Raw genomic sequence first — 13,524 nt, forward strand, 5'->3', positions numbered from 1 at the left:
TATACAGACAAAATCTCACAAAGAAGCGTACACATACACACTCACAAAAAGAGAAAAAGGAAAAAATTAATATATCTTTGCTCCCAAAGTCCACCTCCTCAGTTCTGGGATGCTTTGTTGTCTATTCAGGTACTCCAGAGATGCAGGGTACCTCAAGTTGATTGTGGAGATTTAATCCGCTGCTCCTGAGGCTGCTGGGAGAGATTTCCCTTTCTCTTCTTTGTTCGCACAGCTCCCAGGGGCTCAGCTTTGGATTTGGCCCTGCCTCTGCGTGTAGGTCACCGGAGGGCGTCCGTTCTTCGCTCAGACAGGACGGGGTTAAAGGAGCCGCTGATTCGGGGGCTCTGGCTCACTGAGGCCGGGGGGAGGGAGGGGCACGGAGTGCGGGGCGGGCCTGCAGCGGCAGAGGCCAGCGTGACGTTGCACCAGCCTGAGGCGCGCCATGCGTTCTCCCGGGGAAGTTGTCCCTGGATCCCAGGACCCTGGCAGTGGCGGGCTGCGCAGGCTCCCTGGAAGGGGGGTGTGGAGAGTGACCTGTGCTCGCACACAGGCTTCTTGGTGGCGGCAGCAGCAGCCTTAGCGTCTCAGGCCCGTCTCTGGCGTCCGCGCTTTTAGCCGCGCCTGCGCCTGTCTCTGGAGCTCCTTTAAGCTGCGCTCTTAATCCCCTCCCCTTGCGCACCAGGAAACAAAGAGGGAAGACAAAGTCTCTTGCCTCTTCGGCAGGTCCAGACTTTTCCCCGGACTCCCTCCCAGCTAGCCGCGGTGCACTAACCCCCTGCAGTCTGTGTTCACGCCGCCAACCCCAGTTCTCTCCCTGCGCTCTGACTGAAGCCTGAGCCTCAACCCCCAGCCCCGGGTGCGCAGACAAGCCTCTCGGGCTGGTGAGTGCCGGTTGGCAGCGATCCTCTGTGCGGGAATCTCTCCGCCTTGCCCTCCGCACCCCTGTGGCTGTGCTCTCCTCCGTGGCGCCGAAGCTTTCCCCCTCCGCCACTCGCAGTCTCCATCCACCCGCAGTCTCCGTCCGCGAAGGGGCTCCTAGTGTGTGGAAACCTTTCCTCCTTCACGGCTCCCTCCCACTGGTGCAAGTCCCGTCCCTATTCTTTTGTCTCTGTTATTTTCTTTTTTCTTTTGCCCTACCCAGGTACGTGGGGAGTTTCTAGCCTTTTGGGAGGCCTGAGGTCTTCTGCCAGCGTTCAGTATGTGTTCTGTAATTGTGCCACATGTAGATGTATTTCTGATGTATTTGTGGGGAGGAATGTGATCTACATGTCTTACTCCCGCCATGTTGAAGGTCTACCCACTTGTTTTAATTTTTAGATTCCACATATAAGTGATATACAGTCTTTGTCTGACAGCATAATACCTTCCAAGTTCATCTGTGTTGTTGCAAATGGCAAAATTTCATTGCTTTAATGGCTGAGTAGTATTCCATTGTGTGTGTGTGTGTGTGTGTGTGTGTGTGTGTGTGTGTATCTCAATCTCACATCTTCTTTATCCATTCATCTGTTGATGGACCAGGCTGCCACTATCTGTTGCTCTAGTGTGAGATGTCATCAAACACAGCATTGTATTTTCCGGATCTATGTAGGAAGAATTTCAGATCTGACAACATCTCTTTCTCAACTGTTGCCTAACCCACAAGCATTACAGGAAAGTGGCCCAATCATTTCAGAAACTTTCTCTGTGTTACGTTACATGTTTTACAGACAAAAGCAAACATGATCCCACAGGTCTACACAACCTATGTGGTGATGAAAGAGTGAGGTTGTCTACCAACCTTGGTTCTTCTCCTTGATTAGGCAAGGAGAAGAACCAAACACGATTGGTTTTTCCTCACAATAGAAATAATCCTGTTAATTACAATTCTGTAAAATACAAAAGGTACAATGACAAAAATTATCTCACCACCCAAAGATAACCACTTAGCACTTTGGTGTATACCATACTAGCCGTTTTAGTTTTTTTCACACTAACATACATACATGCATTTAAAAAATCATTTTAAGTATATTGTTTAGTAACTGATTTTCATGTAATATGTTGTAGACATTTCTTCATGTTAAAAATTTTAGTATCATTTTTAATTTTGCATGGTATTCTATTGTATGGAGGTATCAGAATTTATTTAATCAAGTCCCACATTGTTGTACATTTAGGTTGTTTCCAAATTTTCTGTATTACAAACAGAATACTTCCTTGATTACTTCCTTAGAATAATCCCAAGAGTGGAATTTCAGGATCAAAGAGGATACATATCTAAAAGTTTGATTCTTATTGTCAAGCTACTGTTTATATTCCTGACAGGTGTGCCTATGAGTGGCAGCTTTCCAAATCTTTGCCAGCACGAGGGCAGATCATTTATTTCTTTAATCTTTGCCACTCTCCTTGGAGAAAATATCCCTGCTTTCACTGTTGTTTTAATTTGCATTTCTCCTCCCCTCCTCACTTTTTGTTTTTTGTTTCTATTGGTTGAATTGTTTGTTACTATTCTTTGCCCATATTTTTCTATTGAAGTATCTATTTAAAAAAAGAAAAGATAATACAATAGATATAATATATAATAATATATTATTAATTATATAAATATACGATATTCCTATCATTAAAAGAAAACTTCAAATATTTATCTAGGGTCTGCTCTGTGCCAGTCACTGTTTAAGGCTCTTGGCGTATATTAGTACACAAAAGTCTCTGCTCTATGACATTTATGTTTTATCAGGGAAAGACATTTATATCTAATAACCATAATGAATAGTATAGTCAGGGATACTTCTTTCTGAGAAGACTTGTTGGAGCTGGCCCTGCAGGAGTCTGGGGGCAAAAACATTGTAACAGAGGAAACTGCTGGATCTAAGGTGGACCACTGCCTGATGTGTTTAAAAACTTGCATGGAGGCTGCAGATCTTGGATAGAAAAATTCCTAAATTAACCCATAAATTACATTTGATTCCTAGTAAAACATCAAAAGAATGTTTTTCAGAACTTGACAGAATTCAAAGCTCATGTAGAAAAAGTAACATGAGAGAATAGTCAGGAAATTTTTGAAAAAAAGCATTGAACACTTTCAAATATTAAAATGTATTATAAAGCTATAATAATTAAAATAGCTTTGTACTATCAATGGAATAGATAGTTCAGCAATATACCCAAATATATATGGAAATTTAATATGTGCTAAAGAAGGTATTTCAAATCTCTGGGGAAAAAGAAGTTTATTTTATAAATTTTGTTGGGCTCACTAGAGAGCTGTTTGAAAACAAAATAAAGCTGGTTAATTCACCATCTCTCAAAACCAAAACAAATTTCAGAATGATCTGAGATTTAAATGGAGAGAAAAAAAAGAATCCATTCAAGTCCTCTAAGAAGTATATGTGATTTAAAAAAATAATAACTTCGCGTGGTGAAAGACCTATAAAACAACATAACATAAAACCCAGAATCTATAAAGAAAAACAATCATAAATTAGACTCTAATTTAAATAAAACTCTTAAAAATGCCCCTTCTGAAAAAAAAAACTTAAAACAAAATCAAATGTGAAGTATTCCGATTGTGTTTCTACTCAGCTATAGGCCACCAAGCATTTGTCTCCTTCACCCCGCAAAAAGAGGGCCACATTTATCTCTTGTTCCTCAATCTTCATCTTAACTTCCTTAAAGGTATACTAGATAAAGCAGAACACTACCAATATTTTTGAAACCCTTTGGGTATCTCAACTCCCTAGGCTTCGTTCCTTCTATCCCACTTAGAACTGACTAGTCTCAGATTTTGTGTTTCTCATTCCTTTTCCTTTAGTTTCACTATCTATTTATGTATGCCTAAATAATATACTCTTTAGGTTATCCTATTTTTCATTTTTATATAAATCGCACCATACTGTATATATACTTTTGTGGTTTATTTATTTTTTTGTCCAAGTTTATACATGCAGTTGTAGTTCATTTATCTCATAGCTGTATGGTGCTTCACTGTATGAATTTATAATTGTTTACATGTTTTAGTATTGATAGACATTGGGATGTTTCCACTTTTTTGTTATAATGAACATTGTAACAGAACATTCTTATTTGGTCTTCCAGTGCACATGGGTAAGAGTTTCTCTGGGGAGTATTCCTGGGTTCCTAATTGCTGGGTAGTAGGGTACACACACGCTCTGCCTTTCTAGGTAGGTAAGGCCATAATTTTCCAAATTGGTTGTATCAATTTATACTCCCAAGTTCTTGCCAACATCTGGTTTTGTCAGACTTTCACATTTTTACCAATCTGGTGGGTATAAAAATGTATTTCATTATAATTTTAATTTGCATCTTCCTAATTTCTAATGTATGGAGAGCTTTTTTCATGTTTATTGGCCAGCCCGTCTTTCAGTTCTAGGAAATGCTGCCATCTCATTCCTGCTCTCAGTCTGGCTCTAAAATTAGACAAGAGAAGCACGTATCTACATTTTGTGATATACTATTTCAACATTTTCCAAATACCTTCCTTATCTGTCAGCCAATGCCATTTGTGATGAGTACTTGTGGCCTAGTTTTCCCTTTTCCATTAGATTATCCTAACAGTTTAGCTAGTCATAGAGAAGGCACAGGGTACCTGTGCGTGAGCAAGGATAAAAAGCAGGATGGGTCAGTTGTGGCACTTGGGAGATGGGAACAGAATGCCTCTGGGTAGTCTGAGAATAGCAAGAAACTGACTAGGAAGATAACAATAATGACAATGCCCAATTTCCAGGACTTAAGACACAAGAACTATGATTGTCATTTATGAGTATTATTTCTAATCCTTACAATAATTCTCTAAGATGTACATTATTATCATCTCTACTTTACAGGTAAGGAAACTGAGGTTAAAGGCCACAGAACATCTTGGGGTGCCCAAAGGAGAGAAGGTCAGCATGCAATAATTCAGGAAGTCCTTTATTCATTGATTCATTTTTCACTGAGTACCAGTTTGAGAGCAGAGAATTTTATTTGGCATTGGAGATATTTGCCATTGACGTGGCCTCTGCCAGGCTATTATGTTGCATACTGGGGAGGGATTGCCTGCAGCTATAGAGGGAAGTTAATATAGTAAAAAACTGCTTGAATGGCAGTCAGAGAGACCTAAATCCCTCCCAGCTTATGTCCCCTCACCTGAATGGCCTTGGGGCCCTTACTGTACAGTATAGAGAGGATAAGGGCAACGCTCCCTCATGGAACTGTGTCAGCTCTGCCTTCTGAGTTGGGTGACTCAGAGTGGGCCTCAGTTTTACCATTTGTAAACTGAGAATAATGGTAGCACCTATCCTGGTGTATTAGTCTCCCATGGCTGCTGTAACATTTCCACGAACTTGGTGGCTTAAAACAAAGAAATTTATTCTCTCACAGCTCCTGGGGTCAGAAGTCCAAAATCAGTTTCACTGAGCTCAGGTCAGTGTATCCAGAGACACGACAGGACTGCTCTAGAAGGCTAGGAGAGAATACTTCCTTGCCTCTGCAGTTCCTGGTGGTTGATGGCATTCCTTGGTTTGTGGCTGCATCACTCCAATCTCTGCTCCAGTGGTTACACTGCCTTCCCTCTTCTGTTTTCCTCAAATCTCCCTCTAACTTCCTCTTATAAAGATACATGTGATTGCATTTAGCCCCCCCTTTTTTTTTGAATTGGTAGTTTTATTTTATTTTTTTACATTTTATTTATTTTTTTGAATTTTATTTATTTTATACAGCAGGTTCTTATTAGTTATCCATTTTATACATATTAGTGGCCCATTTTGATAATCCAGAAGAGTCGCTCCATCTGGAAATCTTTAACTTAATCTGAAAAGACTGTTTCCATTTAAGGCAACATTTACAGGTTCTGGGGATTAGGGCTTGATATATTTGTGGGTTGTTATGCTGCCTATTACACTGAGGGTTGTTAGAAGGAGATCTGCTAAGGCTGGCAGAGGATTGAGCCCAGCATCTGCCCGTACAGAACAACGAGTAAATGTCAGTCTGTTTCCTCTTTTAAAAAGACGTTTCTAAGGAAGCCTCCCTAATGGTGCTGCTGTAAGGTTCAAAAAAGCACAGTTGTAACACGTAGCAGGGTGTAGGAGATCGAGGAATGAGATAAAAGCAGATCTACTAACAGTTTCTCTCGCTCCCACTACTTGGTTTTGCACATCCTTCTCTCCAGGCCGCCTCAGACCCCGCCTACTCACAGGCTCGCCCCCTCCCAGGTGGATTGTTCTCCACCACGAGGTCCCGTCCCCATACGCACTCTCCCCTCGCCCCGCCCCCCTAGCTTGGCGTCCTCCGTCCGTAGTGTGTTGGAGGCGTGAGGGCTTTCGCGGGCTGTTCATTTTATTGCCCATCAAATCCTAGCCCATTTTATCCGAGTCTGTCTCCCTTTTCAGCCTCTAATTTATTCACCCAACGAAACTAGATTTACTGAGGTTAGTGGTGGCAATTTACCTGCTTTCAGGTGAGAAAAGAGAGGCGGAGCTTTTGGAAGAAGACTGGCGCTACTCAAGACAGCCCGACCAAAGGGGCCGGGTCCTACACACCTCGGTCGCCAAGCCCCCGCCAGCTCGCCGCGCCGAGGCCAGCTCGCCGCGCAGGCGCAGTGGGCCGGACTCGCCATGCCGACTGTCAGCCTGAAGCGCGATTTGCTCTTCCGAGCTCTGGGCCGGACCTACAGTGAGTACACGTCCCACAGCCTGGGCTCTGCGCCCCTCCTCAGAGGCTGGGACCCCCTGCAAAAAGGCATCGTGGCAACGTTCATGCTGCCCCGCAGGTTTTGGCCTTGGGCGTTCGAGTTCTGGATAGAGAGGGCATAGAGTCCCCGGCGGCCCTGCTGGGCCGATGTAGCCTCTGGGAACCGGTGTCTCCGCGGGTGCCGTTGCATCACCGGCACGTGCTGGGCTCGCTGTGTCATTCATTCAGCGATATCGAGCGCCTGCTCCGTGTCTGATGCCAGGGGATAGAACAGGAATGAAGCTCCGGGTTGCCTCCCGAGTGTAGTTCATTAAGTGCAATAAGAAGAGCGCTGTGGGAACTCCATTTGTGAGCAACAGGGTGTGTGTGGGGGGGCGGCGGCCTTCTTTCCTAGTTTTATTTACGTTTACTGAGCGCCTGTTATGTGCCAGGCACTGTTCTAAGTACTTTGGGAACACAGCGGTGCACAGGGTACATAAGGTCCACGTTCACATTCTGATGAAGCAGGCAGATAATAAAACCAGCATATTAATAAGATGATTTCGGATAATGTTAAGTGCTAGCAGGGAAACAAAAAAGATATTGTGCTAAGAACAGCATTAGATAGGGTGGTAACGTGGGCTGAGCCCAGAGTGACAAGGAGTCTTTACTTGGTGGGCTTAGTCTTCAGGCTACGCTTCATCTCTTCAGTTTTAAAAACACTACCATTAAAAAAAAAAGGGAGAAATATTAAGTACGATTATCAGTTACCCTATACATGTAGCAGTTGAAGTGACATCTGCCATGTCCCATATCATCAGCTTGTGTGACAGCAGTGATAATTGGTTTGTGAGAGCTGTTTTTGGTTTTAGGGCTCAATATAACAAAGGCCTAGTAGGTTTAACAGATACTGCTTCCTACAGTAAGATATTACTGTGAAAATAAAATTAGCTTTTTAAAACGTTTCTTAAGGTGCATTTTTAGATACTATGTGCAGTTGACCCTTGAACAATCCAGGTTTGAACTGGGTGGGTCCATTTATAGAAGGAATTATTTTCAACAGTAAATACTAAGGTACTGCATAATCCATGGTTGTTGAATCCTCCCATGCGGAACCCAGGAGGGCCAACTGTAAGTTACAGAGATTATGGACTTGGTGGAGGGCTGGGAACCCCTGATCCCTGCCTTGTTCAAGGGTCAGTTGTATTCTTAAAGTGTTATTCTCCCTAGGGTTCTGCCCTAAGTCCCTGAAAATAGAGGTAATACTCTTGTCCTCTAAACAGGGCTCTGATTCCCTATACTTTTTATTTCATACTATGCTTTTTTATATTTCTTATCCATCCTTCTAAACCATATTCTCACTAATTGTGTATGATATACCTGAATTACACAAGATGGTGTGTAGCAAAAATTTGTTCAGTACATCTGTGATCAGTTCCCACCTGTGTATCCATATCTGGGAAAGTAAGAAATAAGTCAGATTTTAAAAAAGGATGATTTATAACCTGTTTACTGTCATCTGATGTTTTAATATATTCTCTAGATGCCTTTTCCCCTTTTCCATATTGAGAGAGATCAGGTAAGCTTGATTACCCATAATTATCTGTGCACTACTGACTCATTAAAATTTCAGTCAGGAAGATTGATGTTGAGGTGTACTTCAGATGGGTCAGAGATAATACTTATCATTAGTTTATATTTCACATGTTCTTTCTTGAAATCTTTTAAATGTAAATTAGGTTGAGGTCAAAGTTGGAAAAACATGTTTGGCGAAGCATCCCGTTTGCAAGCGGTGTGGATCCGCCTTGTTTCTTACCCCCTCCCCCCTTTTCTGTCTTCCTCTTTTTTCCTTGTTTTCAGGTAACGTCTCATTCCCTCTTTTCTATCCCCATTCCCTCTTTTGTTTTCAGTCCCTCTAGGGCTTTCTTTTTGTCTGTCCTAAATTCCATTGTTTCATCAGTCATTGCCTTTCACCACTTACTTGCTTATCAAAGATAAGCAAAGGATATTTTTCAGGCTGCTTTGATTCTGTTCATTTTGCTCCTCTGGGGCAGTTTTGTCTCCTTAGTCTACCTTTTTTATTGCCTTTCTACTCAGATGTTTCCTCTTGCCACTCGTTTTTTTGTTAACTGGTTTGTTTTCACTGTTCTTCAATTCTGGCCCTGTTCTGCCTTGGTGTAATTGCTGGCAATGCGGCCAGAGCCACCTGTGTATATCATGAACCTTGAAGATATAGTTACTTAGGTGTGTCATTTTGTTAGAGGGAATCATTGATCACGATTTCATTGTTGATTCGTCTAAGTGCATGAAATACAGCTGAAAGGAATAAAACAAATTGTATGATAATTAGGACTCAGTAGAGGATTCAGTGTATTTTAATGATTCTGCACGATTTGTTAAGTAACCATTTAGTTATGTATTACTGCATAATTAATTACCCCCAAATTTAGCAGCTTAAAACAACAGTCATTTGTTATATGTTTCTGAGGCCCAAGGATTGGGAAGTGGCTTAGCTGGGTGGTTCTGCCTCTCACCTGGTTGTAGTAAAAGTGTCAGGACTCTAGTCATCTCAAGGCCTAACTGGGGCTGGAGAGTCCAATTCCAGGTTCACTCAAGTGCTTGTTGGCAGGCTTGAGTTCCTTGCTGAGTTTTGGTCAGGGATTTCAGTGCCTCCCACCTGGACCTCTCCATAGGACTGCTTGCAACATGGCGGCTTGTTTGTCCCAGAGTGAGAGGTCCAAGAGAGCAGGTAGTTGAGAGAGTGTTCAAGATAGAAGCCACAGTTTTTACTAAATCTCGTAAGGGATACACCATCCCTTGCCGTATTCTCTAGGTCACACAGACCAACTCTGGCACCGTGTGGGTGGAGACTACAAAGGTGTGAACACCAGGAGGCAGGTGTTCTTGGAGGCCATCTTGGGGACTGACTACTGCAGTCTGCCCCCTGGCCCCCAGTGATTCATGTTCCTCCCACATGCCACATACACGCCCTCCCAAGGCCCCCGGAAGTGTCATCCCATTACAGAAGCAGCTCAGAAACCAGAGTCTCATCAGCTAAATCGGGTCCAGTTGTGGATGGGGCTCTTCGGGTGTAGTTCCTTAAGTAGAGCTGATTGAGTAGAATTACTCTTGGCCTGAGAGACTAAAGAGACAGGTTATCTGCCCCACCTGCACCTAACATACAGTGGTGGCACAGGCATAGGACATTCTTCTTCGAATGGGGAAGATGGGAGACCCGAAGGAGTTACTAGTCTATGGCAGTTCTGAAGCCGAGCTGGCAAGTGTTGCATGTTTTGGTCAGATCTCCAGGCCTGGGATCACTGTCCATGGTTCTGCCCTAATTTCTAGGCTCTTGGTTCCACTCTCTGGGTGATCCTCATTATTTTATTTTTTGGTGAAAGAAAGCACGTGCTTTACAGCTCATTAGTTTTCTTGGTCTACTTTCCACTGATAGAATTTTGGGGGCTCAAAGACTTCATTTTGTCCCGTCTCTGTCCCTTTCAGCTCCAGCTTGCCATGTTTCTGCATATGTTTTTTGTTGTTGTTGTTAAACTTTCTGGGTCTTTGGTCAGTTTTGCTGGTTTCCACTTCATTAGTCAAAAGACACACCGCCCACAGATCTCTGAAATAAGCTGTTTTGTACTTTGGGCTTCTGCTGATACAGGGCTCTTATTTAAGCTCAGCTGTGTGACCGAATAAATTTGTGAGGCACGCCCTTATTTTCTTTATATGTAGCGCCTTTTGTCTGAATGAATAGTGCCTTTGATTTTACTGCGTCTTAAGATTTTACAATCATGTCCTTGATTCATCTTTCGACCACGTTTCCCTGGAAATGCTCTGGATTTGCTCTTTGATCAGAAGTCATTTTTTTTTAACATCTTTATTGGAGTATAATTGCTTTAGAATGGTGTGTTGGTTTCTGCTTTATAACACAGTGAATCAGCTATACGTATACATGTATCCCCATATCCCCTCCCTCTTGAGCCTCCCTCCCACCCTCCCTATCCCACCCCTCTAGGTGGTCACAAAGCACCAAGCTGATCTCCCTGTGCTATGCGGCTGCTTCCCGCTAGCTATCTATTTTACATTTGGTAGTGTATATATGTCCATGCCACTCTCTCACTTTGTCCCAGCTTACCCTTCCCCCCCACCATATCCTCAAGTCCATTACCTACATCTGCCTCTTTATTCCTGTCCTCCCCCTAGGTTCTTCAGAACCATTTCTTAGCATTTTTTTTTTTACATCTGGGGAGGCTGAGGATTCTTAAAACCATTAGGTCCTGGCTCCTTTTTGTTTAATAGTCTTTCCTTTAGTTTATCTGTTCTCTCACGGTCTAAACCAGGCGACACTTTCAGCACTGGTTGGAAACGTTAGTTAAGTCACCTGGTTGAGTAGGTACCTTTTCCCCAGTCCCCATAACTGTAGGCAACAGTGTTGCTAAACTTTGCCTCTACATAAAAAGGATACCCCTTCTGTCAGTTTCCAGTAACACTTCCTCACTTTCCTTCATATCCTCACCTGCATCCTTATCAGAGACTGAGGCTTCTGTTAACAGCTTTGTCAAGGCGCTTTAGGTTTTCATTTACACTCTCAAAGCCCACCTCCTCCTGATTCCAAAGCCTTCCCCATGTTTTCCCGTGTTTTGTTATGGCAGCACTCTACGTCCAGGGACTGACGTCTGTGTTAGTTATCTGTTGCTGCATAACAAATTACTCCAGTACTTAGGGTAAAACAGCAAGCCTTTATCATTGCACACAGTTTCTGAGAGAGGAGTTGAGGGAGGAGTGGCATAGCTGGGTGATCTGGCTCTGGGTCTTCCTCCAGGTTGCAGTCAAGCTGTCGTGTCAGCTGGGCCTGCAGTCATCTCACGGCTTGGTTGAGCTGGAGTTTGCTTCCCCGCTCACTCTTGTGGTTGTTTGAGACGTGAACGGTGTGAGTACCAGGAGGCAGGGGTCATGGGGGCCTCTGTTATTTCCTGCCCTAATTAGCTGACTTCTTTCTCCTTTTTTCATCATATCTCTTCCTGACATGAACCTCACGCTTCATTCATATGGAACGTCCCAAATTTGCCATGCGGTTGTCTCATTCCCCACAGTCCCTGCCTAATAAATTCATCCTTTCTGTGAAGCCTTCACTGACTGTCAGTGGAGTTGATTGCTTTCTGTGTGCCAACTCAGTACCTTGCACTTACCATAACTGTATTTACACATCTGGTTTACTAGAGTAGTTAAGGCAAGAATTGTATTTTATTTATCTCTGTAGCCCTGGCACCTAGTACAGTGCCGACACATAGTAGGTGCTCAATAAATGTTTGTTAAATTGAAGTTTAATGTCAGGAACAGGAATCTTAAGATCAGCTTCTTACTAGAATATACTAGTAATGATGGTTTGTGTTCAGTTTTTGGTAACAAGGAAACCCTGACAATGCTGTATCAGGTGGCAAAGCAAAGTAGGATATAACTTTAAAGTAAGGAAGAGAACTATTAATTGTTGCAGACCTACTATATTTCAGGGCACTATGCTGGGCCCATTATCTGCATGAACTCATTTAAGTCTTTCCAACAGTTGCATGCTACAAATAAGGGGCTGTAAAATGCTACTTTATGGATGAGGCATAGGAATCAGAAAGTTTACATGAAGTGCCAAGCTCTCCACTGGTAAGTGGAACAGTCAGAATTCGAACTTGGATGGATCTGGCTCCAAAGCCAACTGTCAGGCCACCTCAGAGAATTTTAAATGATAGGATTTATATGACGTTATTCCTTTATGTTGGATCTGTGATTTGGAGCCTACTTTACATTGGCTCCCTGCTTAGCAAGTTTTTTTCTTCCAAGTAAGTGTAAACTCCCTAGTGCAGGTAAGCTAATTCTGTAGCTGATATTAGATGAATCAGCCCTTTTTAAAATAGTTTTGGTTTTCTTAAAAAATGTTTTTTGGTCAGGCTTTTTTTGTTTTTAAATGGAGATATCTGATGCCTGATATTTAGTATGCTTGGTATAAGATGATTAAAAAAATGCAGTTTCTATGCTATTTTCATTTGTACTGAACAGATTAAAATTAGCAATCTCTTTTTTTTTTTCCTAGCTGACGAAGAATTTGATGAACTATGTTTTGAATTTGGTCTGGAACTTGATGAAATTGTATGTATTGGATATTTATTTCTCTAATATTCTGTGTATAAGTTCATTATATTTTATCTTTGTTACCTTACGGTTAGACCAAATGGAACATTTGTGGGTCGTGGTGCTTTCTGTGTTAAGGGGCTAAGCTCTGGTTCTAAGAGTGTTACTTTGTGTAAAATCTCAAAAGGGGTTCATGCCTTATTCTGATACAGTACCCTCAAGTCATCAGGCTAGAGCTGTGGAGGTGGATAGACCCTCTCAGGTAACCCCAGAATAGAAGCAGTCTCCCGGGCAGTGAGGTACCATTTGCAGATAACCGGATGGAAGGGGTCCACAAGCAGTGGGAACTTTGCTTCAGCCGGAGCTGCTGTGTCCTTGGCCTCTGGCTCCCCCTCCTTCACTTCCTCTGTGTCCCACCCCACCTTCCTCCGTGCCTACTTAACCAGCGTTAATTCATTCTTCATTTATTACTCTATACATTGATCTTGTAAAATGATCTCCTACTTTTTGAAGAATTGCTTGTAAAAATGATTTTGAAACATTTTCCTGGTCTTTTGATTATATAATGATTAAAATGTTGAAAAAATAGCTTTATTTACCAAATATATTATTAATAATGATAATGTACTAGAGACACTTTACTTGTAACTAAAAAGATAATTTAATATGTCTCTGGTAATTAGTATTATTTTTTACCCCAAGCCTTCTTGATCTGTTCAGTGTTTTATAACACAATAAGGTTTAAAAAAACCT

General features: G+C 42.4%; 1 protein-coding gene across 2 annotated transcripts in view; it reads left to right on the top strand.

Moving 5' to 3' along the window:
• The first annotated feature begins 6,555 nt into the window (after nucleotides 1-6,555).
• FARSB (phenylalanyl-tRNA synthetase subunit beta) overlaps nucleotides 6,556-13,524 on the top strand; it is a 66,962-nt gene continuing 59,993 nt past the window's right edge. The window contains exons 1-2 of one of the 2 annotated variants that reach the window (XM_030836532.3): nucleotides 6,556-6,651; nucleotides 12,734-12,789. In XM_030836532.3, the coding sequence (XP_030692392.1) occupies nucleotides 6,594-6,651; nucleotides 12,734-12,789 (114 nt within the window). In that variant the 5' untranslated portion in view covers nucleotides 6,556-6,593. The remainder of the gene's footprint in view (nucleotides 6,652-12,733; nucleotides 12,790-13,524) is intronic. The other variant, XM_030836615.3, reaches the window with a different exon arrangement.

The sequence above is a fragment of the Globicephala melas genome, chromosome 7 (genome assembly GCF_963455315.2).
Source record: "Globicephala melas chromosome 7, mGloMel1.2, whole genome shotgun sequence".
Taxonomy (NCBI): domain Eukaryota; kingdom Metazoa; phylum Chordata; class Mammalia; order Artiodactyla; family Delphinidae; genus Globicephala; species Globicephala melas.